Raw genomic sequence first — 23,724 nt, 5'->3', positions numbered from 1 at the left:
CAAGATAAAAGTGGCTTTTCTGGAAGGAAAAGATTGGAAGAAATTGGGAAAATGGGGGAAAACAGTTCATCCTAAAATTAAGGAGTCTGACACCAGAATCAGCCTTAGACCTGGTGCTGTGGGCACCATGCTTTGGAAAAGGAGTTGGCAAACTTTTCTGTAAAGGGCCAGAGAGTAAATAGTTTAGGCTTTGCAGGCCATACCATCTCTGTCATGCTTCTCAACTCTGCCATTGTTGGGAGAAGGTAGCCACAGACAATATGTAAACCAACTGGGTGTGGCTGTCTTCCAATAACGTTTTACTTTCAAAAACAGGCAGTGGGCTAGGTTTGATCCATGGGCCATAGTTTTCTGACCCTCCTTTGGAGGGTCCCACTTGGGCCCTCTTCCAGTTGCACCCCTCCCCACAAGGTAAGGAGACTGCCAGGCTAGGAGCACATTCACCTAAAGCTCACATACCTCCTCTTCTAAATCATGATCCAGATATCCAGCATTTCTACCCAAATAGCCAGAAGAGCCTATGCGCTCTCTCAGGGACTGCACATGACTTTTCCCTGGGCCCATCTTCACTGAGAGTGGACTACAATGCTTGTGTGCACATGCATAGCCCAGAGGGGTGTGTGTGTGTGTGTGTGTGTTGGAGGTTGAGGGTAGAGGGTAGAGTGCAGATGAAGCTTGGATGCAAAGCCTACAGTGTCCACAAGTATGCCCATGAGGCTTCTGCTGTGAGAGGCAAAGATGGGAATTCTCATGTGGAATTCCAAGGAGTCTGAGAATTTTAAATTTTCAAGTTCTGATCTTTCAAGTGGTTGCAAAGTTGTATGTGTTAATGTTGGAGCATAAGTCATATTTTAACAGCACGTTAGCTGTTTTTAATATTTAAACATGATATGCAAACTTTCATTTTCACCTTAGCTCTGGACCCCACAAATAGGAGGAACAGAACAACCTGATATCACAGGGTCAAGGACTGAACAAATGAGGCCATACTTACTGGAGCAAAATGAATTTTTTTTTAATTGTACTTCAGGGCAACAAGTCAACAGCTGCAGGAAAACAAAACCAGGTCCAATCCATGATTTAAGAGGAAGTCAGGAAAGGCTTGGAAGAGATCCAAAGGCCAGCCTGGCAAGGGGAATCCCACGTTAGAATTCCTGGGAGAGAGCAGGCCGCAGGCAGCAAGGTCACCTTGCCTGCTTCTCTGTAAGTTAATCCTGGAAACAAAAGGAAAAATATTTCAAAGCCCAACTCAGTAAACTGAGGCCTAAATCAAGTTACTAAACAATGGATGCTCAGAATTGGAAGGCTGCTACCCAATTATCTAATCAGGAGTTTTCAAATGGTTCTACGCCCTTTGCCAGGATAGTAGAGCCAGTCCTTTTTAGTTGTCCATCTGCAGTGAGCCCCAGCGCCCTGCTACTCCACCCTCTGCCCTAGAACCAATGTATCACAGCATAACTGGTTGGTCAGCAACAGCCTTCATCTGCACAGGAGGATATACAACGCACCTAGGGAACTGGGGGCCCAGGGATGGAGCAGCAGCAAAGCCACCGACCTTCAAGGTAATAGGGAGACTTGGGTAAAGGCGTATCAATAATGACCATGGGAGCTCACAAATGTCTAGACTAAGTAAGATCAACTGTGGGTGGGGAAAAAGAGCATCAGGTAGTGACTGAGATGGAAATTGTCATCAGTCAAGTGAATTGAGGGCACAGAGTCAGATTTATTGTGATTTAGAAAATTAAGACAGGCTGATGATTTTGTAACCAAGAATTGTGGTGGAGTCAATATTTATCCCTAATATATACGTAATGAAAGTCCTTAGCTCATACTATGCTCAATAAATGGTAGCCAAAATTTATTAATATTATTATTATCACTTTAAAAGTCTATGGGAAACCTATGAAAAGGGCAGAACCAGTCTAATCACTAAGAAAACATGGCAGAAGAGCCAAAGGAGTATGAGAAAGGATTAGCCCAAATATGTGAAGATGATCTCCCCCAGTCTCTTGTGCCCTGTTCTGCCCATCTCTCTGCCCACTCCCAGCTCCAGCCTGGACTGTTACCTTCACAGGGAGCCAAGGCTTCTCTTGACTGCTTGGACAAGAGGGTAAGGGCCCTGGTTGCAGGATTTGCCAGTGAAGTCATCCATGTCAATAGACCAGATCATGGCTCCTCCTAGGTTTAAATTCTTTAAGAACCGAACCTATGGGAGGCACAGGACACATAGAGATTAGAAGTGACCCCTAAATGTCCAGGACCATATCAGGTTCAGATGAGGGTCTCAGCTTAGAATACAGCGGTAGACTAACTGGTTTTCTGGAGTTAGAGACTCCCTGAGGGGTAAGATTGCTGAGGGAGAGACAGCCACCAAGTCAGCATTAGCCACCTCTCATTCTGACTTGAGTCACCACACTCAAGGTCTGGCATATTTGGAGGCTGAGAAAACTCTCCATAATAAGGGAAGAAACTAGGAAGCCCTTAACAAGACAAGTGGCCAGGATTGTCAATTACACTCAAGCCTCCTTTTTGCCCTAACCCTGAAAGGAATGCAAATGTCTTACCAAGGTCTAAGAACTGGTAGGCTCAGGAATCTGGAGTCTCCTAGCTAGGTAATCTATGAGAAGGACTAAACAGTTTGTCCTGAGATAATTAACAAAGTAGATTACTTATACAGGCACCAATGTCTCCTTTATTCCCTCTCCCTTCTTCTTGCCTTTCTCTTCTCTCCACTCCTCACTTATCAGAATAAACTTACTTGTTCTCAACTCTTTTTTGTGTCCTTTCCAACTCGTCTACCTGTACCACAGCTGCTCATAGGTATGACATAGAGTCACTACTAGACTTGAGCTATAGAGACTGCTGGATCCCATCCTAGAGTCTGGGGCCTCAGAAGCTTCTCTCTTTCAACATAAGAGTATTCAGGCATTTTACTACATATCCCCATTCCCCACCTAAAGGAGCATCTGCCTGTTCCAGACCCTGTTGCCCACCTACCTTGGTCTCCATACTCTCCACATCGTCATAGCCCACCCACTGGTTCCCCTTGACTGCGTAGGGAACCTGCTGATCCTGGAGCCTTGTGATCTTGGCTCCTTTCAGAAACTGGCAGATCTGGCAGAGGAAAGGGAAACGAGAGGGTCAGTAATGGGTTATTCTTGAAACTTGGTGGGGGTAGACAGGACAGTGAGCCACTAGGGGCTTGGGGAAAATATCAGAACCTTTATCCCAAGGATCAGACAATGAGAGGAATGACCACATATATCATACGAAGTGGGTGGTCCAAGGTGAACCACTGGGAAGTGTCTGTGCTAAAGTCTCATCAGGAGGAGACACAACAGCTAGAAATCAGAAAATACTTGAGTTCCAGATCAGATCCCAGCACCAACCAATAAATCTTCCAATTTCTTCATTTGCAAAATGGAAATAATTATAATAATGCTTTCAACATATCTACCTTCCAGTGTTGTTGTTAGGATCAAATGACCTAATACACATTAAAAAAATTTTTGAAAACAGTAAAGTGCTTTACAAATGTGAAGTATTATCCTGACCATCACCACTATTCCTCATCTTGTAGCATCTCCACTTAAATCTCATTGCTCCCCCTCTGTTCCCTCCCATTCCCAATATGCCCTGTCCTGGGGCTCCCATTCTGTTATTAGCGACATTCTTTCTGTTAGCATAAGGAAGAGCTCTAAAAAAGATAAATCTTCAATTAAAAAATGCATTTCAACATCACATAGAAAATCCCTTTTGGATTACTCTTTTTGGATGAACTACATTCACACTTACTACAATGAGGGCAGAAAATGAAAGTTGAATATTTAAGCAAATATCAACCTGTCAAAGTTATAGTGGCCTAGAGTCATTATGAACTGAACAATCAAATCAAACTTTCCATGAGATGGGAAGTGCATATCTAGTGGTTGATATTATAACCCTACCAGTAGATTCTGAGCAATGACCTCTCTTCTCCCTTAAATTAAGAGTGTTATTGCTATCAACCTAGAACTACCCTAGGATGGGTCAGCCTCTCTCCCACCTCCTATCTATCAGGCACCCTGAGATTCATTGAGGACTCTCACAATGACCCATGTCCCATTCCTGTTGCCTGTTGAATTGATGATATGTCAATCATTCCTATGTGTAAGGTGAAAGGAAAAATTGAGCATTACACCAAATGGGTACCTTGGTGGGTGCCAAGTCATTCAGCATGGGCCCATGGCATGTCCACACTCACAATGAGAGGTCAGGCTGGGACTCCAAAGATAGACCAGGATATAGAATGATATATTTTTTCTCTACCTGATCAAATTTCTACTCATCCTTCAAGGCCCAGCATAAACTTCTCCTCTTCCGTGGAGCCTTCCCCAGTCACACATCTCTGATCTCATGTCACTCTGCACCATTCATTGGTCATTGAATCCCATATTGTTTTACAATACCTCTCTGATTTTATTAATATATTATAGTTGTCTTGTTTTTGAACTCTTGTTTAACTAGTTATGTCTGTATTCTACATTCTTTTCACCTTGACAATAACCCCTTTAGAGACAAGGATGGATAATTACTTATTTCTAGCTTTCACAGTACCCAGTGTTTGGGATATGAGAGCATCCAAAGAGTTTCTGTTGGTTGACCTAATGTTAGATTTATATCTTCCCCTGTGCTTTTTAAATAAATTTCCCCAGATTGGAGAGCAGAGAGAAATGATGGTATAATTAACTGAACAATTTTGTTATCCCTATGATCTATCTGACTTCCGCACAGAATTGGACACATTTGACCACTCCCTCCTTTTTGAAACACCCACTTCTCTAAGGTCTTTGGCACAGATCTGTGTGGGTTCCTCCTAACCCTCTTGCAGTTCCTTGTCAGTTACCTTAATATGTTCCCCTTCCTCTGCACATCCCTCAGGTGTAGGAGGTTCCTGGGTTTGTCTTGGGCCTCATGCACTTCTCATTGTATGGTTTGGCTTCAGGTACCACCTTTATGCTGATATTTTTGAATCTACCTCTCTAGTGCAGACTGGTCTGCTGTGATCCAAACCCATATATTCAACGACTCACTTGTTATCTATATGTCCCACAGGCTCTTCACACTCAGAACGTCCAAAACTGATCTCATGAGCAGGACCAATGTCCACTCTGTTCTCCCTCCAGTCTTCCCTATCTCCTGTAAATGGCATTGCCATCCACTTAGCTGCTCAAATCAAGAACTTGGGGTAGTCTTCCTTTTTCAATTTCTCACATCCTCCTCTACCTATCCCCATTCCTGGCTAGCTCCGTCTCATCTTCAGAGTTCAGCTTATTTCACTTCCTCCAGAGGGCATTCCCTGACCCTCTCCCAAACCAGAGTTGGGAGATCCCTTCACATGTTCAGTAGTTCTGTGAACTTTCCCCTTCACAACACTCAGAATGCTTTACTTTGCTGTCAGATTGAAGCTGGAATATCTACCCAGACACGGCAGGGAGCTGAGGGTACAGGTGGTTTCCAGGTACCTCATAATAGGCCAGGAAGCCTGAAGACTCTGTGATGGGTCCAGCAGCTCCAGGGCCAGAGGCAGGGGCCCCCACAGTGGTTTCTGCAGAGGCCAGTGTGAAGGAGTGCCCATATGTGGGGATGCCCATGACCACCTTCTCTGAAGGCATTCCCTTGTGTATCCAGTACCCCACAGCATATTCCTAGAATAGGAAGAGAGATGGAGGCTCAGAGTGGGGAAAGAAAGGTGTCAGGCCTTTTTTAGCCTCTATTCCAAACTTCACAGAGGTGACTGCTTGGTTTCTTTTCTACATCTGAGTGTGAAAAGACCAGACCTCCCCAGGACAAGAGTGCTTGTTTTAACGCACATATGCTCTTTAGCAGCAAGAGGCTTATGCAGCTTTTTCTAATTTCTGAAAGGACCTAGACGGTGGATCACAAAAGAAATCAGTCAAGAAACCTAGAAAACATGAAATCAAGGTTGTCACCATCTTCCTTTCCCTTTTGAGTCAACACGAAATCCCTATGGGATTTGTCTACACAATGGCTCATTGTGAATACTGACAAAGGTGGCTGTCAGATTCCTGGTCCATGAGGCCTCACAATGACCTTGAACCCAGTGGGATGTGTCAATGTAAAGAGTCAAACTCTGTAAAATATTGGAAGAGATTTATTCCAAGCCAAATATGAGTGACGAATGGCCCATGACACAGCTCTCAGGAGATCCCGAGGATATGTGCCCACAGTGGTCAGGTTGCAGCTTGATTTCATACATTTAAGGAAAACATAAGACATCAATAAATATATGTAAGATGTACATTGGTTCACTCCAGAAATGCAGGACAACTAGAAGTTGCAGCTTCCAGGTCATAGGTGAATTCAAAGATCTTTTGATTAGCAATTGGTTGAAAGAGTTATTATCTAAAGGCCTGGAGTCAATAGATAGGAATGTCTGGGTTATGATAAGTGGTATAGAGACCAAGGTTTTATCGTGCAGATAAAGCCTCCAGGTAGCAGGCTTCCGAAAGATTAGATTGTAAATGTTTCTCATCAGACTTAGAAAGTCTGCTCTATCAGTCTTAAGGTCTCTGTGTTGATGTTAGTGCTGGTCAGCTGCAAGGCATGTCTGACACCCAACTTCCCATCATGACCTGAATTAATTTTTCAGATTAACTTTGAATGCCCTTGGCCAAGAGGAGGGATTTGTTCAGATATTTGGGGGGCTTAGAATTTAATTTTGGTTTACAGATAGATTGGGAGGTAAGAGGCTAATTTTGGCTTTCCTGCTCTCAGAACAAAATAAAGGGTTAGAGAAGACAAAGATAGTCTCCTCATCCTTAAAGATAACTGACAGAGAGGAAGGAATGAAGGAGGCTGATGTGACTTAGCCACATGAAGGCCTAGAAAACGCCAACCAGAAATCATATCTAGCTCTGGACTGATCCATTTTGTAACTTTGAATATGAAGGCCTGGAAGCATGCAACACAGATATTTTTTTCTCCCAGAATTTTAGGAATATACATCCATATATATGAAACAGCCTTTGCAAAAATTGTAACTGAGAAAACTGTGACAGTGAAAGAGATCTGAGCTAACTGACTCCATGTTGCTTCTAACCTCCAAGCTGTCCTTGTTCATTCCTGGGTGTAAGCCAACTCAATTTGAGAGGAATTTAGTCTATAGTTTAGCTTTCAAACAAAGATGATTAACAGCCCTTTTTGGAAACAAACTCTCTTCTTGCCTAGACACCAGTCTGCTTTTGTAGAACTAACAAATTAGCCATGAGATTAGAAGTTATGGTTTAGGAGTCATGCGGCCAAAGGCTGCAAGATTCCAAGCCTCACCAAATTGCAGCTGGGAATAGCATCACTGTTGCAAAACCTCAGATCAGTGCTTGAGATATTTTGCAGATCTTGCATTCTGATGCACCAGCTGACACCACCCAGACCCAGGAATCTGGCTCAACCAGTTCTGTGATCCCAACCAACAACAAAAGACAGCAAGAAAAACCCACTTTGAATCCTTATTATTTCATCTTCAACCTGACCAATCAGCACTCCCCACTGTCTGACCCCCCATCCACAAAATTATCCTTAAAAACCCTGATCCCTGAATTTCCAGGGAGACTGATTTGAGTAATAATAAAATTCCAGTCTCCCATACAGCCGATTCTGCATGACTTAAACTCTTTCTCTATTGCAATTCCCCTATCTTGATAAATCAGTGGGCAAGGAAAACTCATTGGCTGGATACGTTATGTTCCAGAACAGCATCAACAACATTATTACATTACTATCTTTTTTTTTACTTTTCATTTCCTACCACCAGGACCTTCACATCACACGACCTTGAAGAGTCAATGGAATCTGACGAATTTCTGTTTCATCATCTGTGAAGTGGGAGTAACACTTCCTACCCAGCTGACCTCATAGGGTTGTTTTAAAGACAGAATTAAATAGGGAATGTAGACGGACACAGGAAGGTACAAGCTCTGTTCACCTGTGTAGATGCCAAGAAATGTATCAAAGATGGAGAATCCAGAGAAGACTGGGATGGGGGACACTCTGAGCCAGAGACAGAGCTTAGGGCACTTCAGCTATCAGCACTTCTGACATTTTCCAGATGACATTTTTTTGGTGCCTGGTCAAAGCACTTCTCCTGCACTCACTTGCTCTTGGGGCTACCAAGTTCCCTCTTGGGCTCATAGCTCTTCCTCAGTTCAAGACAGAAGTAACTCTAGACATGCTGGACTCTCCCCGGCCCCACTCCCACAGCCAGTACCCCTGCAGTTCCACTGGCCTACTCACCACATTGTAGTAGGAGCTTGGCCCTCTGTCCTGCCACCCCTTGCTCAGAGGGCTGTTGTGGCCAGTGATAAGGGGCTTTTCCCAAGACCCATGGAAGTCAAATGATAGGAGGTTGATGAAATCCAGATCTCTAAAGTGCCAAAAGCAAAGGGAGAAATTTTGTGAAGAGCAGTGGTAGAAACAATTGTTAAGTGATTGTTTTAGCTTTGAATGATGCTGCTAGAAGGACTGAAAGTCTCTGTAAAGTTGTTCCTGGCTGCATGACACAGGGTTAGGACAGTGACCTTCCCTCTCCTCCTTCTCCCCTCATCCCTCAAACATGCGATGCATCATTTGCATGGACCAGATTGGAAGCAGAGGGATGGAAAGTTGCTCTGATGTACTCACTTTGCCAGTTTCTCAACTTGATAGCTGTTATCAATCATTTGCCTCCCGGCAGATACACCTGCAGTCAAGAGAAGCCTTTCCTTGGTGGATTTTGTGAAGTCCTTCTGAAAGGCTTCTGCTAACTCCTAGGAAAAACAAGGAAACAAGGTGTTAGATTCCCCTTCCCCGAGTACAGCGCTAAGCTTCTTGCCTGGAATCTATGAGGTTTAGAACCACATTAGATGGAAAAGGTCAGCCGTTTCCTCTCCATCCCATATGGGGATGCCTTGTGCCTGTATCGGCTCAGGAAGTTTCCACATTAGGCAGGAGGACCCCAACCTCACTGTACCCAGGAAATAATCATCTTGGTTTCTACCTAACAGATTTTCGGATCTATCTGATAGATCTTCTATGAGGCTACCTCAGTACCCAGGAAATCCTATGGCTACACACTCTTTGATATGGATGTTGCTTTATTTTGATGTTCTTCATCAAAAAGAAGAACATCAAAATAACCATACAAGGGGGTTCCATTGTTTCATATTGTTCCTGCCTTAAAATAGGAACAGGGGCTTTTCTGTCATCAGTGGGGGCTTCAGAAAGCCTGGGGTTGTGTCTTCCCACCACACTCAATCTCTTCCTTATGTCTCCCAATGTGGCTGTGGATTCTGGAGGTCAGAGTACTGAGTACACCATGGCATCTGACTTACATGAATCAGCAGAGTGAAATGAGTGTTTTCTTTCTGATCTGGGTAGATCCAGCTTACATCCAGTCCATCAAAGTTATGGCTCCTCAGAAACAGGATTACAGAGTTAACGAATTCCAAGCGTGATGTAGAAGAATCCACCATGGGGTGGAACCTGGAAAGAAGCAATACAAGTGTCTTTTTGGAAAGAACAAGTAACATCTGTGGTGTAACACATTTTTCACAGAAATCCTGAGCAGTCTTCTCTTCCCCAATATTCACGTACAATTTGTCTATTCTAATGCTTTTGCTTTTTGGAACAGATGAGAGAAGAAGGATTGTTGGGCCAGAATGTTGATCCGGCCAGGTAAAGGAAGACTGGGTTCTCTGCAGATCTTCCTGAGGGTAACGGAGCTGCCTTTGACAAAGATTCCTGCCTTGACCAAACTTTAGGTAGGCTTCTCTGAGCCCTCTTCTCAACTGGACCTCAACCTTGGGCTTCTGTGTCTGTCTTTGCCGTGTCTGATTCTAGCAAAAGTCCTGCTAGGTCAGTTTAGTGAGAAACCCCTACCCCTGGTACCTGATCACTCACCCCATGCCATCCCCCAGGTGATATCTCATCACTCTGGCATCCTTTGGTAGGACAGGAATCCTGTTGAATCAATTTAGCAAGAATCCCCCTAGCCCTGATGTTTCCTCTTTATGATTTTCCATCCACTGATTTCCCCCAGTGTGCTCTTTGGCTGTATTTCCTCACTTGCCTTTGCTGCCTTTGGAATAGAACCCAGTACCATACTGAGGTCTTTTTCCCCCATTGCAATATTTCCTGAATAAAATCTGTTTTACTGCTTAAATGCTGTCCAGCTTTGGTTTTCTTCAACACTTTACACCCTTGGAAAAGCAGTTTGCAATGTGGTGGGCTTAGGATCAGGAGAGCTAGATTGAAGTCCCAGGTCACAGTCCTTTCTGATGGCCACTTTGTCATTAACCCGCTCTCAGGGTTCCAGTCTGGCCACCTCTAAATTGAGACTGAGGGTATTAATCCTGCTTCATGTGCCTCAAGGGGGTAACATTTAGGGAAGTTCCAAGAAAAAGGACTGGACTCCAGTGAATTCATGGTCCCCAAACAAGCATCCCAGCCACAAATAGGCAATGCAGATCTCCCCACCCCCAGGATTTCTGATGAAAACAGGACTTGAAATCAGCAGCTCCTCAAGGGCTTCATCTGAACTAGAATTCTGAAGCCATGAAATTGATTCTCAGATGCCCACACCATAGGCACCAATAGCATTTAAAACCCAAAGCTGTAGATGAGATACTAGTACTTTCCTGGGGACATAACCTTTAAGTTGTGTCACTTTTCACCTCTTACAATACCTCCCACCCCCAGGCTTTCTCAGAGCCTGGAATTAATTTTGTTTATTCAATATTAAATTGAGATTTTGATTCCTGCGTGTATCTCATCTTTGAAGTGGAAGAGATAGCAAGAAACTGGCCTGGTATCAGGAAACCATGGTGGAAAAAGGTTTCTAGCTTTTCTCTTGCATTTGAAAGTGCTTACAATAATTAGAAAGCCATTGCACCTGAGCCTCTGGGAAAATGCCTGCAATTTTAGGAGACATGCCCATTCAATAGAAATTTACTAATTTGTTCCTTAGAAGCAAGTTTGTGTGTTACACATATGTAATTATTCTGCACAGCACCTGGCACAAAGTCTGGCATTTACCTAATAATAACAACAATAATCATATAATAATGATTACCGCAACCATTGAGCCCTTATTGCACATGGGCACTATGCTACGCAGCTTGCATTGCCTGCCTCTACATCACCCTGAGGTAAATTCTGTTATTATTCTTATTGTATAGTTAAAGAAAACTGCGGCATGCAGACATTAAAGAACTTGACAGAAGTCACACAGCTTGCATGCGTCTAAAGGGAAATTCAAACCAAATATATCTATCTCCAAAGTTCTACTTTTAACCACTAAACTGGTAAGCAATTATTTACTGAATGAATGAATGAATGCAAGAATGAATGAATAAATGAAGACATTTTTATTTGCATCAACACCTAAGCAAGTATTAGGAAAGGAAGAGAATTTGAGAATTAGAAGGATGGGTGCCATGGAAGCCCATTCATATTGAAGGGTGTTCATGGAGGGGTTAACACAGAACCAAAAAAGTTAGGTAGCCTGATCTTTCTTCCTTCTTTCTGTGTGCAGAAATCTCCATAGGTCTTCTAACACTGCTTCTTCTCTCTGCCTACTCTGGCTGTAACAGTACTGACAGGTTTCACAAGTTGTACTATCAGACTTCTGTAAAAACTCCAAGACTCTCCTAGCCGAGTTTAAGATCTCTGGACTTTTTAAGATGTTAACACTTTAAATAATAAAGCAGAAGAAATTCAAAATTAGATAAACTGTAGTTGAAGATTGAAAAAATGTGATATTTATCCTTACGTATTTTCATTTAGCTCGTGATGTGAGTGGGATATCATTTTCATGTGAGTAGAAAATATTACTTCGAATGTGTGCTTTGTATCAATGGTTATTTTGGTTTTAAGCAAAGCAGAACCGATTGTCTCCTCTGCTGCTCTGATGGTGCTCAGGCCATTTGGCTGCGAAGCCATGATCCCAGACATGGTAGTCCACTGACTGCCATGGTCCAAGGCGGGGCTTCTAAGCAGAAGCAGCCCATCCAAACCATCCCAGGGTGCAAAGTCAAACTCTCAAGTAATTTAAAATAATTTGCACTTTCCAATTAAAACTATCTCTATAATCCATAAAGGGAAAAACATTCATGCAAATAATTAAGAATTTTCTGAGTATTGTTCATGGCCCACTTTCAAGCCTTGAGTGTCTGGGCTTGTATTAAGCTCCAGAAGAATTCCTTCAAACACCCCAGGAAATCTAGTGCTGCACCTCTTCTTGTGACAAAACTCAGATCAGTTTTGCAGCTGGCCAAGGGAAGACCTCTTAAAGCCTAGTTTAATATATCTTCTCAGGAGGAAGAAAAGTGGTGATGATCAAAAATTACATCGGGAAATGAACAAAAAATAAAGATGTAGTCTTACCCTTTGGAACCAAACAGGTACCCTCCAATGGACAAGAGAATTTTCAGTTTGGGATTCCTGAAGCAGAAGAATAAGATGATTATTTATTTTCTGGCTGCCAGGGAAGCCTTTGTCTAAAGAACAGAGTTCTTAAGTGTAGAGAATATGGACAATTAGGGCCTGGCTGTTTGAACCAAAGTGAAGTTCAGTGAAGGGATGAAGCAGTGGTGAGAACAGTTAGGATCAGAAATACACCCAGAGAAATACACAGGAATGAATGAATGAATGAATGAGACAGTAGGTCTTAGGCCCAGCTTAAAACCAGCTTCCCTCCTCTAAAATCCATGCTGGATGCTTCTACCCTCATCTTACTGACTTGGTTTTGAGACTGTTGATGGTCTGGTAGAGCATCACTTCATTCTTGTCCTTGATGATAACCTTGTTGTTCTCGATGCTGGCGAATGAGTAGATGAGGTGAGAGCATAGGAAGGGGTCAACATTCTCAGGGGTGAATTTTCCTGGTTCCTGCCGGTCCTGGGACCAGTTGGTAAAGTAGCAAACCAGTTTGTAGGCAGATCCTGGAGTGGAGTGAAGAGAGCCAATGAGACTCTAGTGCTATTGCCTTAGAGCCCAGAAAGCCACAACTTTCTCCCCAAGACAGCCAGCCATTGTATCATTTGCTCATTCTGCTAGAGCCTCTGAGGGCCATTCAGCCTGGGCCTTTAGTGCTGGCTCTTGAGTACCCAGACCCCAGTTAAGAAATACACTGAGGCTGGGCACAGTGGCTCACACCTCTTATCCCAGTATTTTGGGAGGCTGAGGCAGGAGGATTGCTTGAGCCCAGGAGTTTAAGACCAGCCCTGGCAGCATAGAGAAACCCCATCTCTACAAAAAATTTAAAAATTAGCCGGGTGTAGTGGTGCAGTCTCCGGGTGTAGTCTCAGCTACTCAGGAGGCTGAGGTTGGAGGATTGCTTGAGTCTAGGAGGTCCAGGCTGCAGTGAGCCATGGTCACACCACTGCACTCCAGCCTGGACCACACAGTAAGACCCCGTTTCAAAAAAATTTAAAAAAATAAAATACATTGAGAGACAGAAATACCATCAACATATGAAACACCCATGGAGCACTAAGATTCAGTGTGTATGGATGGATGGATGACACAGATCAGTAGAGAAACAGATAATACAAACATTGTGTATGTTTGTATTCTCACACACACACACACACCTATTGAGGCCAGGTATGGGGGAGGGGTGAGAGAGAGAGTGGCTCAAAAAGAGCTAGAAGAAGGGATACACAAAATGATACAGAGAACAAAAACTCTGTCATAAATATGTCAGTGGCAGAACCGGAGAGCGTAACCAAGAGAAAAAGCATGTAGCAGAAAAAGAAACTGGACATCAAAAATGAAAGCACCCAACCAAGCCAGGAGATCCAGGCGGTAGTGACTGACTACTTACCTCCCTGGAGAAGCAGCAAGACCACTACACCTGCAATAGATGGGTGGAAAGAGAAATCTGTTGAGCCAAACCTGGTTCTGCTGTACCAGATAATGGCCGTGAAAATGTGGGTGTGCTCACATACAAGATAGAGCCACACTTCATCTGGGCTCCCCAGCCACAGGTTTCTTTACAGGACCTTGAGGTTCCCCGGCCCTGGGGTGCCTTGTGTCTCTACATTCCTAGGCAGAAACATTTTCCAAGCTGGGAATTTATTTTTTCATTCATTTATCCAACAAAGTTCTATTGAATCTTATGCTCTGTGCTAAGTATTGCACTGGGGAAATTACAATGCAGTTAATGCCTTCCCTGCACTCAAGGAGCTCACAGTCTAGTCTGGAGCTGAATATAGGTAGGGTAACCATATAGTTTATTGCCCAATGAGACCCTTCAAAGAGTGAAAAGGAGCATTATTAATAATTTCCCTGGGACGATAGCTTAACCAGAACTCTTTCAGGCAAAATGAGATGGTCACCCTATGTAAAAACAATTAATTCTTACAACAAGGTAAGCAGTGTGAGCTGGTCCTGGTGGTGCTTTACACTTACGTTTGAGATTACGCCCAGTCTCTTCTCCATAGGACATCTACCCTTGGAAGACTGGTGAGATTATTCTATACTTAACACATCCTCCTAAAGGAAAGAAAGAGCAGACCTCTGGATCCTAGAAACTTTGCCCCATGGACAAGACTCCTGGAACTGCAATTCCCCCAGCCTGGGGATATTGTCCACTCCGAAACCCCTAGAGGTCCGAAAGCGAAGGAAAGAGGCAGCCAAAAAGGAGAGAAAACTTTCAATGACACAGCTGCTGGAGCTGATTCCTCCCCTGCAGAGCTTAGGGCTGGAAAACAGGGCTCTAATGTTCTCTCCTGATGATTCACATGTTTTTTTAGGCAGGGAGGTTAGGCCCTGGCTCTCCACACACTCACTGTGTAAATGGTCAGAGAAATTCTGTTTGGCACATCCACTCTCAGGTCAGCCTCCAGGCCCTTCTCCAAAGTGTGGCCTCCCTACTGTCTACCCTGTCAAGGGTGGGTCCAGGGCTAAGCTGAGTTCAACAGGGAACCCAAAAGGCTCTTGCCAAGTGGGTGCTTCATGGCTTGAGAGGGTAAGACAAGGTGAAAGAGGTATGGACACAAAGAAATGATTTCTTTCCTCCAGCAGACATATTCCCTACCCTCCCTTCGCCTCCTGGTAAACGTCCCTCGTTCACTCATAGCCCTGTTTAGCCTCATCCCCACTCTCATCCCAGTTCCCGGCCATCACAAAAGCCAGAGTTTTGGATCAGAACTTTAGAGTTGAAAGGGAGAGTTCAGAAAACATTTAATTCAATAAATCATTCTGCAGATGAGAAATGTGAAGCTCTCCAAAAGTTGTGACCCATGAAAGATGTGACTCCCAATACGACGCTCATACACTAAGAGACTAAGAAAACTTGGCCTCTTTCCTGTCTTAGCTCCAGTTCTAATGTGGACAAGAAGCACCTCTGTGCAAACTGAGAACATCCTGCCAGTGCAAAGGGCTCCAGCTACTGCTGCCTTCTTGCCCATTCAGGAAAGATCAGGTCGTTCCCCTACGACAGTTGCATTGGCCTGAAATTTTTTGACACTAAGGTCAACAGAAAGACTGAAATCCCATGAAAGGAGGAAGATCACTTCTTCTACAGACCTGTTACCTCTTTCTTCCTCAACAACTTTCCTGCTGAATTATCAACCCCGATGCTCACCTGCCCAGAGAGACTTCTGTTCCATGGTGGTTGCTCCCATATCCCTGACCAGCTTCTTCTGGGATGCACATTCTCTAGGTCTTTTATCCACTGAGGTTTCGACAGCCTGCCCTACATGAAAGCAGCAAGAAGTCCAGGGACTTCCCCTGGCAGACTTGTGAAACTTCTCGGAAACGAAGCCCAGATTTGAGCAATGCCAGCTCTGACCTGCCAGAAATTAGTAGCTGTGAAGACAGCTGCTGAAGAGTCCTTTTCATCTAGTTTCACCTAAAAGGGACCTGGTCCTGGAGAAGGGAAGGAGGTGATACTCAGGCTCTGCCTCCTGGTATCACCCTCAGCCCTGAATCTCCTTCCTCATCATCCCAGTCTGTCTCCTTCTTCTTGCCCCCACCTCTCTCTGTGCTCACACCACCTCTGGCCTGCTTATTGTTTTTTAGAAACGGGGTCTTGCTCTTGCTCTATCACCCCAGCTGGAGTGCAGTGGCACAATCATGGCTCACTGCAGCCTCAACCTCCCAGTCTCAAAGGATCTTCCCAGCTTAGCCTCCAGAGTAGCTGGAACCACAGGCATGCACCACTACACCTTGCTAATTAAAAAAAAAAAAAAAAAAAAAATTGGAGATAGGGTCTCACTACATTACCCAGGCTGGTCTTGAATTCCTGGGCTCAAGTGACCCTCCTGCCTTGGCCTCCTAAAGTGCTGAGATTACAGGCGCGAGCCACCGCACCCGACAACAGCTATTGTTTACCAGGCACCTCCAATGACACCTTCTCTGTAGCTCTTCCCACTTCCCCCTGAGCCAAGACTAGCTGGCACCTCTGCCTACAGTGCATTCTATTTCCTTTCATTCCTTCACACTGTATCATGGTGTATTGGTGTCTATGTCTGTCTCCACTGTGCAAGTACAAGAAGTATGCGAAGGAAAAATTAGCCAGGCGTAGTGGCACATGTTGATAATCCCAGCTGCTTGGGAGGCTGAGGTGGGAGGATCACCTGAGTGAGCCCCAGAGGGTGGGGTTATGGTGAGCTGCGATCACACCACCGCAGTGCATCCTGGGCAACAGAGCAAGACTCTGTCTCAAAAAAAAAAAAAAAAAAAAAAAGAAAGAATTATGTGAAACTCAAAAAGAAAAACCTCAACAAATGTTTGTTCAGGATCTTGCCTTAACCTGTGAGAATGGACTTGCACTCCAGATTCAAAGGCTCAGATCCTCAGGGCCTTGCACATCTTCTCCCTGCCTATCTCCCAGGGCCTTTTTCATAACTGGCTCCTCGGTGCAACCCAAAATGTACATGTTGAAGCCCTAAGTCCCAGTGTGATGGTCTATGGAGAAAGGGCATTGGGGTAATCAGATCATGAGGGTAGAGTCCTCATGAATGGGATTAGTACTCTTACAAAACTAGACACAAAAGAGATTATCTCTGTTTTCCATGTGAGTATGCAGCGAGTAGGCGGCTTTCAGCAGGTCAGGAAGAGGACCATCGCCAGACACCTCATCTGTGTGCAGCTTGGTTTTAAACTTCCCCACCTTCACACTGTGAGAAATAGACGTTTGTTGTTTAAGCCACCCAGTCTGTGGTATTTTGTTATAGCTGCCTGAACCTACCTACTCAGTTCTCAAGGGCTCCAGAAGCCTGCAGAACCTTCAGTGTGAAAATACCTCAGCTCAGCTTACTGAGAGGGTGCCAATTTTGTTCTTGTTTCTTTGTTGATAACAAAATATAGTATGGGTTCATACTAAACTTCTTATACATACCAATGTATCCATTCTTCTTCCAAATTTAAAATGAGGTTTAAGAAAGCACTCATGGTCCAGCCTGGGTGACAGAGCAAGACTCCGTCTAAAGAAAAAGCAAGCACTCATGGCATTCTTTGTTAGTTTGAACTGTGATCTTTTCATCTTATGGTAGGTATTTCCTGCCCTGCTGAAGGAGGTAAATGTAGCATTTTACAAGTGTGCCTGTGCATTCACTCTCGCTGGCATTGCTTTGCAGGCGTCTATCTCTGTACTTCAATCAGATGATCAGATTGGCACTCAGAGTACAGTAAAGAAAGGCATTAACGTTTTATCTCTGCTTTCCTGACATTACGACTTATTATGTTGGTGAATGGAGAGATGTATCTTTTTTATCCTGACATTTTAATTCTAGAAAATGATGAACCCAGGACTAAAAGAGAAAACTTAGTCAATCAGATTTTGACTTTCATGGTCAAGGTCATGGCAATTATTTGCAAATTTTTTCTTAAACAAGTTTCCTTCCAGGCTTAAGCCGTGGATTCTCTCCTAAGCAAGGTCTTCATCTGCTCCAGTGCCCATTCCAACTGAAAACCTAACTTGGAGACATTCCTTACTAGACTCCTAATCTTTCAAAGTCACAAGAGACATTACTATGTTCTAAACTCAAACCCCACTGTGGAAGAGGAAGATAATGTGGGGCGGGGGCGGGGGGGGGGAGTTGGAGCCCAAGGAGGAAAAATGGCTTTCAGTCCTTCAGCATCCAACAAGTACAGCAAACACTTACGGAAAAATCTATACCTTGTAAAGAACTAGTAAGAGCTTGTAGAGTCCCTATTTGATCTGCCTCAAGAAACTTGTACTCTGGGGAGGGGGGAGGGGGGAGGGATTGCATTGGGAGTTATACATGATGTAAATGACGAGTTGATGGGTGCTGATGAGTTGATGGCTGCAGCACACCAACATGGCACAAGTATACATATGTAACAAACCTGCACATTATGCACATGTACCCTAGAACTCAAAGTATAACAATAAAAATAAAAATAAAGAAAAAGAAAGAAAAAAAAAAAAGAAACTTGTACTCTACTTGGGGAGGCAAATGTATAAATACAGGAAAATATAACATTATGGAGAATGAAGTATGTGCTAAATAAAGCATCCACCCTTAAAATGTATAAAAGAAAATTAATTTAAAAAAATAATGGAGTGTTTACTCTTTGTCAGTCACTGTATAAATTTATACAGTAAACCAAATATGAACCAAATATAATTTGATTCCAGCTTTCTAATGACTTATGTGTTTAGTAGGGGAGACAAACATATAAACAAATTATTCCTTTTTTCCTCATACTTGAAATTTAAAAAATTAGGCCGGCCACGGGGGCTCACGCCTGTAATCCCAGCACTTTGGGAGGCCGAGGCAGGCAGATCACCTAAGGTCAGTAGTTCGAGACCAGCCTGACCAACATGGAGAAACCCTGTATCTACCAAAAATACAAAAAATTAGCTAGGCATGGTGGCACATGCCTGTAATCCCAGCTACTTGGGAGGCTGAGGCAGGAGAATCGCTTGAACCTAAGAGGCAGAGGTTGCAGTGAGCCGAGATTGCGTCATTGCACTCTAGCCTAGGCAACAAGAGCGAAACTCTGTCTCAAAAAGAAATTTGAAAAATTTAATTGTAGCAAATTTACATTGCAGCAAAACCCTAAGGATATTAAAATATATAAAGCAGAAAATGAAAGTACCTATTCATTCTCTAAAGAAACTACCGTTAACAATTTTGGTATGTATCATCCCTAACTCCCTTCTCTCTCTCTCTTTCTCTCTCTCTCTCTCCTCTTTCTTGACACACACATACACACACACACACACTCTCTCTCTCTCTTTCTCCCCCACCCTCAACAATTTATGGCAAAGCATCCTTTCACATCATCAAAATAGAGAATATCAATTTATATGTGATTTTCAATGACTATATCTCCCATTGATGAATATTTCAGTTGTTTCCAAATTTCACAGTCACAGATAATTCTGCAACGAGATGATTTTGTATAAAAGACATCCATTTACTATTTTTATACTACATTTCAAACTGTGCTTCAGCATGTACTCCTTCCAAATACATATGGGTCATGCTTATTACCCCCATTCTAGTAAACAATAAATAATGAGTATTATCAGTCTATCTTTTATATTAAAATTATGCCTTCTTATTTTAATTTATGTTAAAACTAAAGGTGGGACAACGTTTTAATGTATACATTTATTGGCCAATACTTTTTCTCCTTCTCTGAGTTGCCTGGCCATTTCTATTGGATTCTCCATCTCTTTGGTATGGCTTTTTAGGAATTCTCTGTATTATATAAATTAATCCATTATCATATTATTGTATTTTTTTTCAGTTTTTACTTCCTATTGTGTTTATATTGTTTTCATTATATAATTTAAAAAATATTTTTATGTCTGCCAATCTGATTTTCAATTTTTGCATCTAGCTTAGGAAAGAGATATGTAAGAGGCAGGATAAAGGAGCAGAGAATTAAACACAAACCCCACAGTGGGACAGAAAGAATGGAGGACTGCAGAGAATAGAAAGGCCACACTGCCCTGGTAGGGACCCGGCTGGCTTCGTCCTGAAAGCAAGCTTCGAGAAGGGATTAGAAGGAGGATCTGGGCATTGCCAGGAGGAGAATAGGAAACACACAAGGAGACCAGTTTTAGTGAAGTCTCAGAGTTGGACTCTGAAACTCTGTGGCAGACGTGGGAACAAGTGTGACTTAATGAGAGTGTAGGGGTATGATGGGAACTGAGATCACCAGCGGGGTGGAAGCATGAGGATGTCCATTTCTTGGCATATAAGGCCAGATTTAAATGCCACTTTCGATTCCCCTTGATTTACAGGGGCCTGTGAAGGCAGGATCTACCTCCATTCCAAACCCCAGGGGGAACTTGAATCCCTAAAGGTGGGAAAAACTACACTTATTAACCCAAGGTTAGGTTACAAGTATGCTTTGGGGATTTGCTTGAGGAAAAATTCAGAACCCAGTTCTGCCCCACAGCGAGGAAATAACAATGAAAGGTGGCCTTCTATTAGTCAGTGATGAGGCAGAGGCACTGTCACTGTCCAGATACAAGCCTGTGTCCACGGCCTGCAGCACTTCTGACCCATCCCAAGCCTGGACTCCCGAAGGAGCCTCCGCAGCAGAGGCATGGGGAAGGGGTGCCCTCTGGTGGTTGTTGGTAGGCAGCTCAACACCTAGTTGGCGCTAGGCAGGTGTCCTGGGAAGGTCCTACCTCCCCCAGCTTCTCAGTCTCTTCTTGGCCCCGGAGTTGTCTCAGAAATGTTGGAAGGACGAGTGAGGAGAGAGGGGTGATGTCATAATCTTGTTCACTGCAGAAATAAGTATGACCCAAAACAGAGAATGCAGAGGGAGAACACCAGGGAAGATCAAAGGGAAAAACGAAAATAAAAATGAAGGAAGAAGAAATGCTCTGTTCTAAATATAGCAAAGTGGCTTTTTCTTGTTTGCTCTAACACACTTGCATTCCTGAGGCTTGGCGCTGTCCCATCTTGCTTTCTGGGGCCGGATTCAGGCCTAAGACTGGTGTAACAGAAAGGGACGTCTGTTAATGTGCTTCAAGGCTGAGGAAAAGCTGGCTCTTTTAACATATCTCAGCATGGGACACTTGGGATACTTGCTCAGTGTGGCCATCAATAAGGGAGGACACTGGAGGGAGGTTTAAAGAGGCCAAGTGCCTGCTGGGACGGGGCGTGGGGGAGAAGAGGTAGCAGGTTCAGAGAGAGACACGTGCTCCCTGGGGAGAGCAGTGGGTCTGTGAGGCACCCAGAGAGTCTAAATAGAAAGACCTGGGCCCAGTGCAGAACCAGGGAGGAAGAAAACAAACTGCAGCAGCCACCTCAATACTCACCTTGTCTGAGACCCATTATGTGTGAGATGTTATGATCCATCATCCCAAACTACAGATCTCTTGCACATTCTTCTGGACTTTTTGTGCGTATGACTGGACTGTTACAAAGTTGTTTGATAATGGACTGTAACTCCTATTTCTTCCACTAAGTGGAACATGAGATCAAGACTCTTTTTCACTACCCACCACATCTTTAGGACCTGTGCTTCAAACAAAATAAGACCTCAGTAAGTCACTGTTAGGTGAAAAAGTGTAAGAATAAATGAATGAATCACTCATCTGTACACTTCCAGTTTCCACCCCTCCACATAGCAGGTCCATCACTGGTAGTCCATTGCTGATGAGTGAATGAATGACCTCTTGGGAGCCCAGCTTTGGTGGTTGCTAGGTTAGCTATGAGCTGGAAGATGTCGCATAAATGTTTGCCTGAATTGAACCACTGGTGGGAACTTTGCTAGAATGCAGGATGTGGTCTGAGAGTTTCTCCTCTTCCTATTTTTGAGGGTGGGGGATGGGCATTGAAAGTGCCTCTGATGTACTGGTGGGGTCTGAGCAGGTGCTGCCAGATCTGCAGAACTGAGGACTGGAGGAGGAAGGAGGAAAAAGAGGAGATAAGCAGGAGCCAGCGATGAAAATGAAGCTGCTCACAGGGATTCCTGCTGTAGAAGACAGGCCAGGAGCCTGGAGGGCATCTGAGATCATCACTCATTGCCTTCAGGCCGCCCCAACTCTCATAAGACAGAGGCAAGGGGCTTTATAAAATGGGGATAATGAGATTACCTCCCTGGGAGGTTGTTTGAGGGAATGAAATGTGATAATGCAAGTGAAGCACTTAGCATAGTACCTGACTCAGAGTGTACACTCAGTAAACATGATCTGATCTCATGTCCCAGTAATTCATCTTCATTTCAACTTTCTGTCACATTGATAAAGAAGGGAGGTTGGCCGCATGCAGTGGCTCATGCCTGTAATCCCAGCACTTTGGGAGGCTGAGGTGGGTGGATCACTTGAGGTCAGGAGTTCAAGACCAGCCTAGCCAACATGGTGAAACCCCATCTCTACTAAAAATACAAAAACTAACTGGGCATAGAGGGTGCCTGTAATCTCAGCTACTCAGGAGGCTGAGGCAAGAAAATCACTTGAACTCAGGAGGCAGAGATTGCAGTGAGCCAAAACTGTGCCATTGCACTCCAGCCTGGGCAACAGAGCAAGACTCCATCTAAAAAAAAATAAAAATAAAAAATAAAAATAAAAATAAAGAAGGGAGATAAAAAGTGTTGAGAAGCTGAAGCCTGTGATGTCAGGGTGACTGTTCTGTGGAGTCATCATCCCCTGCCTGACCTGACCTTTCCCTGTCTGCAGGGAAACTGGACTGGACAGTAGATGCCAAAGCCCATGACCATGGTCATTCCCTGTGTCACGGGTTGGGCCCCCTGGAAGCACGTGTGAAGTGTGGGCACAAGTTGTTAATTAGGAATTATCAGTTGTGAAAGGAAAGAGGGAGCAAGATTGGGCAGAGGAAGAGGCTGAGTTTGGACGCAGCTCCGACAAAGCTTCAGCCAACCTAGCTGGGAGATCCAGAGCAAGTGACGTCCATCAGAGTTGTCTCACTTCAGACTAAAATGCCTGGGTCTTTATACGCCCTCCTCATTCAGCCACAAGTTATGGGCTCCCCTGGTAAGTCATGACCTTGGGCAAAGAGATCCTTTGCCTTATCTGCGTCTGAGGCAGACCCTGAAGCCACTGGCAGCAGGGTGTTTTCTGCGAACTGAACCCCACGGTGGGCAGCCAGTCTCTAGAATCAGTGCTTCTTGAGAAGACAGGCCTTTTGCCTGTGCCCTCTGTGGCCTGGCACACCGAGGCAGACGCTTATTGCTCCAATTGTTGTTTAAAGAATCCAGTTTGCTTACGTGTTGCTGCTCCTGGCACGGTTTCACAGACATGGTCTCATATTGCAGGCTGCATGGTGGTGAGGGGGCCTTTGGGCAAATCGGAAGCAGGAGTCAAAGTAGGGACAATCAGAAAGCTCATCCACTGGCTCACGATGGAGCTAGTGGGTCTTGGTTTTTCCAAATGATCTGATACACTTGGGATGGAAAACCTCTTTCCACTTTATCTGAATGTGGGTATGGGGAGGGCTTCGAGGGGGCTTGGCTGAAGAAGTCAGCATCCCAAGTGCTGGAAGACATAACTGAGGAGACAACTGAGGAGGAGGCAGTGCTCAGAGCAGCTAAGCCGGGGAATAGATGATGTAGCTTGAGTGTGAAAGCACAGCCCGAGGATGCCAAACACCAGCCTTCTCCTCCTAGGTCTAACAATAGCTTTGTCTTGGGTAAATTCCTCCCCACCCACCCACCCACCCTGAGTTTCAGTCCCTCTACTTCCTCTATGCACGCTAACTCATCTTCACAGCCTACACTAACCAGCAT

At 44.2% G+C, this 23,724-nt stretch overlaps 1 protein-coding gene and 1 long non-coding RNA gene across 7 annotated transcripts in view; one reads left to right on the top strand and one right to left on the bottom strand.

The window, feature by feature from the left end:
- The window catches only part of LOC103887694, an 84,590-nt gene extending 74,842 nt beyond the window's left edge, over positions 1–9,748 (top strand). For both annotated transcript variants that reach the window (XR_004176846.1, XR_004176847.1), the window contains one exon: positions 9,668–9,748. This is a non-coding gene — a long non-coding RNA (uncharacterized LOC103887694). The remainder of the gene's footprint in view (positions 1–9,667) is intronic.
- On the bottom strand, positions 991–21,991 carry CHI3L2 (chitinase 3 like 2). Of its 5 annotated transcripts, XM_031651926.1 has the most exons (12): positions 16,267–16,699; positions 15,626–15,832; positions 13,862–13,891; positions 12,776–12,977; positions 12,421–12,477; positions 9,369–9,519; positions 8,680–8,804; positions 8,293–8,422; positions 5,505–5,687; positions 2,998–3,114; positions 2,067–2,206; positions 991–1,214 (listed from the first exon to the last, which is right to left on the bottom strand). In XM_031651926.1, the coding sequence occupies exons 2-11, from the start codon at positions 15,663–15,665 to the stop codon at positions 2,069–2,071; spliced, it is 1,173 nt and encodes a 390-aa protein (XP_031507786.1). In that variant the 5' UTR covers positions 15,666–15,832; positions 16,267–16,699; the 3' UTR covers positions 991–1,214; positions 2,067–2,068. The 5 variants fall into 5 exon arrangements, with proteins under 5 accessions (XP_031507786.1, XP_009213453.2, XP_009213459.2 ...); XM_009215189.3 differs by lacking the exons at positions 15,626–15,832; positions 16,267–16,699 and adding an exon at positions 21,296–21,987; XM_009215195.4 differs by lacking the exon at positions 16,267–16,699 and having other exon boundaries at positions 15,626–16,143.
- Positions 21,992–23,724: the final 1,733 nt, after the last annotated feature.

The sequence above is a fragment of the Papio anubis genome, chromosome 1, assembly GCF_008728515.1.
Source record: "Papio anubis isolate 15944 chromosome 1, Panubis1.0, whole genome shotgun sequence".
In the NCBI taxonomy this organism is placed as follows: domain Eukaryota; kingdom Metazoa; phylum Chordata; class Mammalia; order Primates; family Cercopithecidae; genus Papio; species Papio anubis.
Note: the sequence above shows the minus strand (reverse complement) of the source record. Positions and strands in the feature narration are given on the sequence as shown.

Coding starts and splice junctions, on each gene's coding strand:
- CHI3L2 (XM_009215189.3), bottom strand. CDS start 21,338: ATGATGGATCATAACATCTCACACATAATGGGTCTCAGACAAG. Junction 9,520..12,420: donor TACCTGTTTGGTTCCAAAGG/GTAAGACTACAT, acceptor GCTTCTTTCCAG/GTTCCACCCCATGGTGGATT. Junction 5,688..8,292: donor CAAGCTCCTACTACAATGTG/GTGAGTAGGCCA, acceptor TTCCTATTCTAG/GAATATGCTGTGGGGTACTG.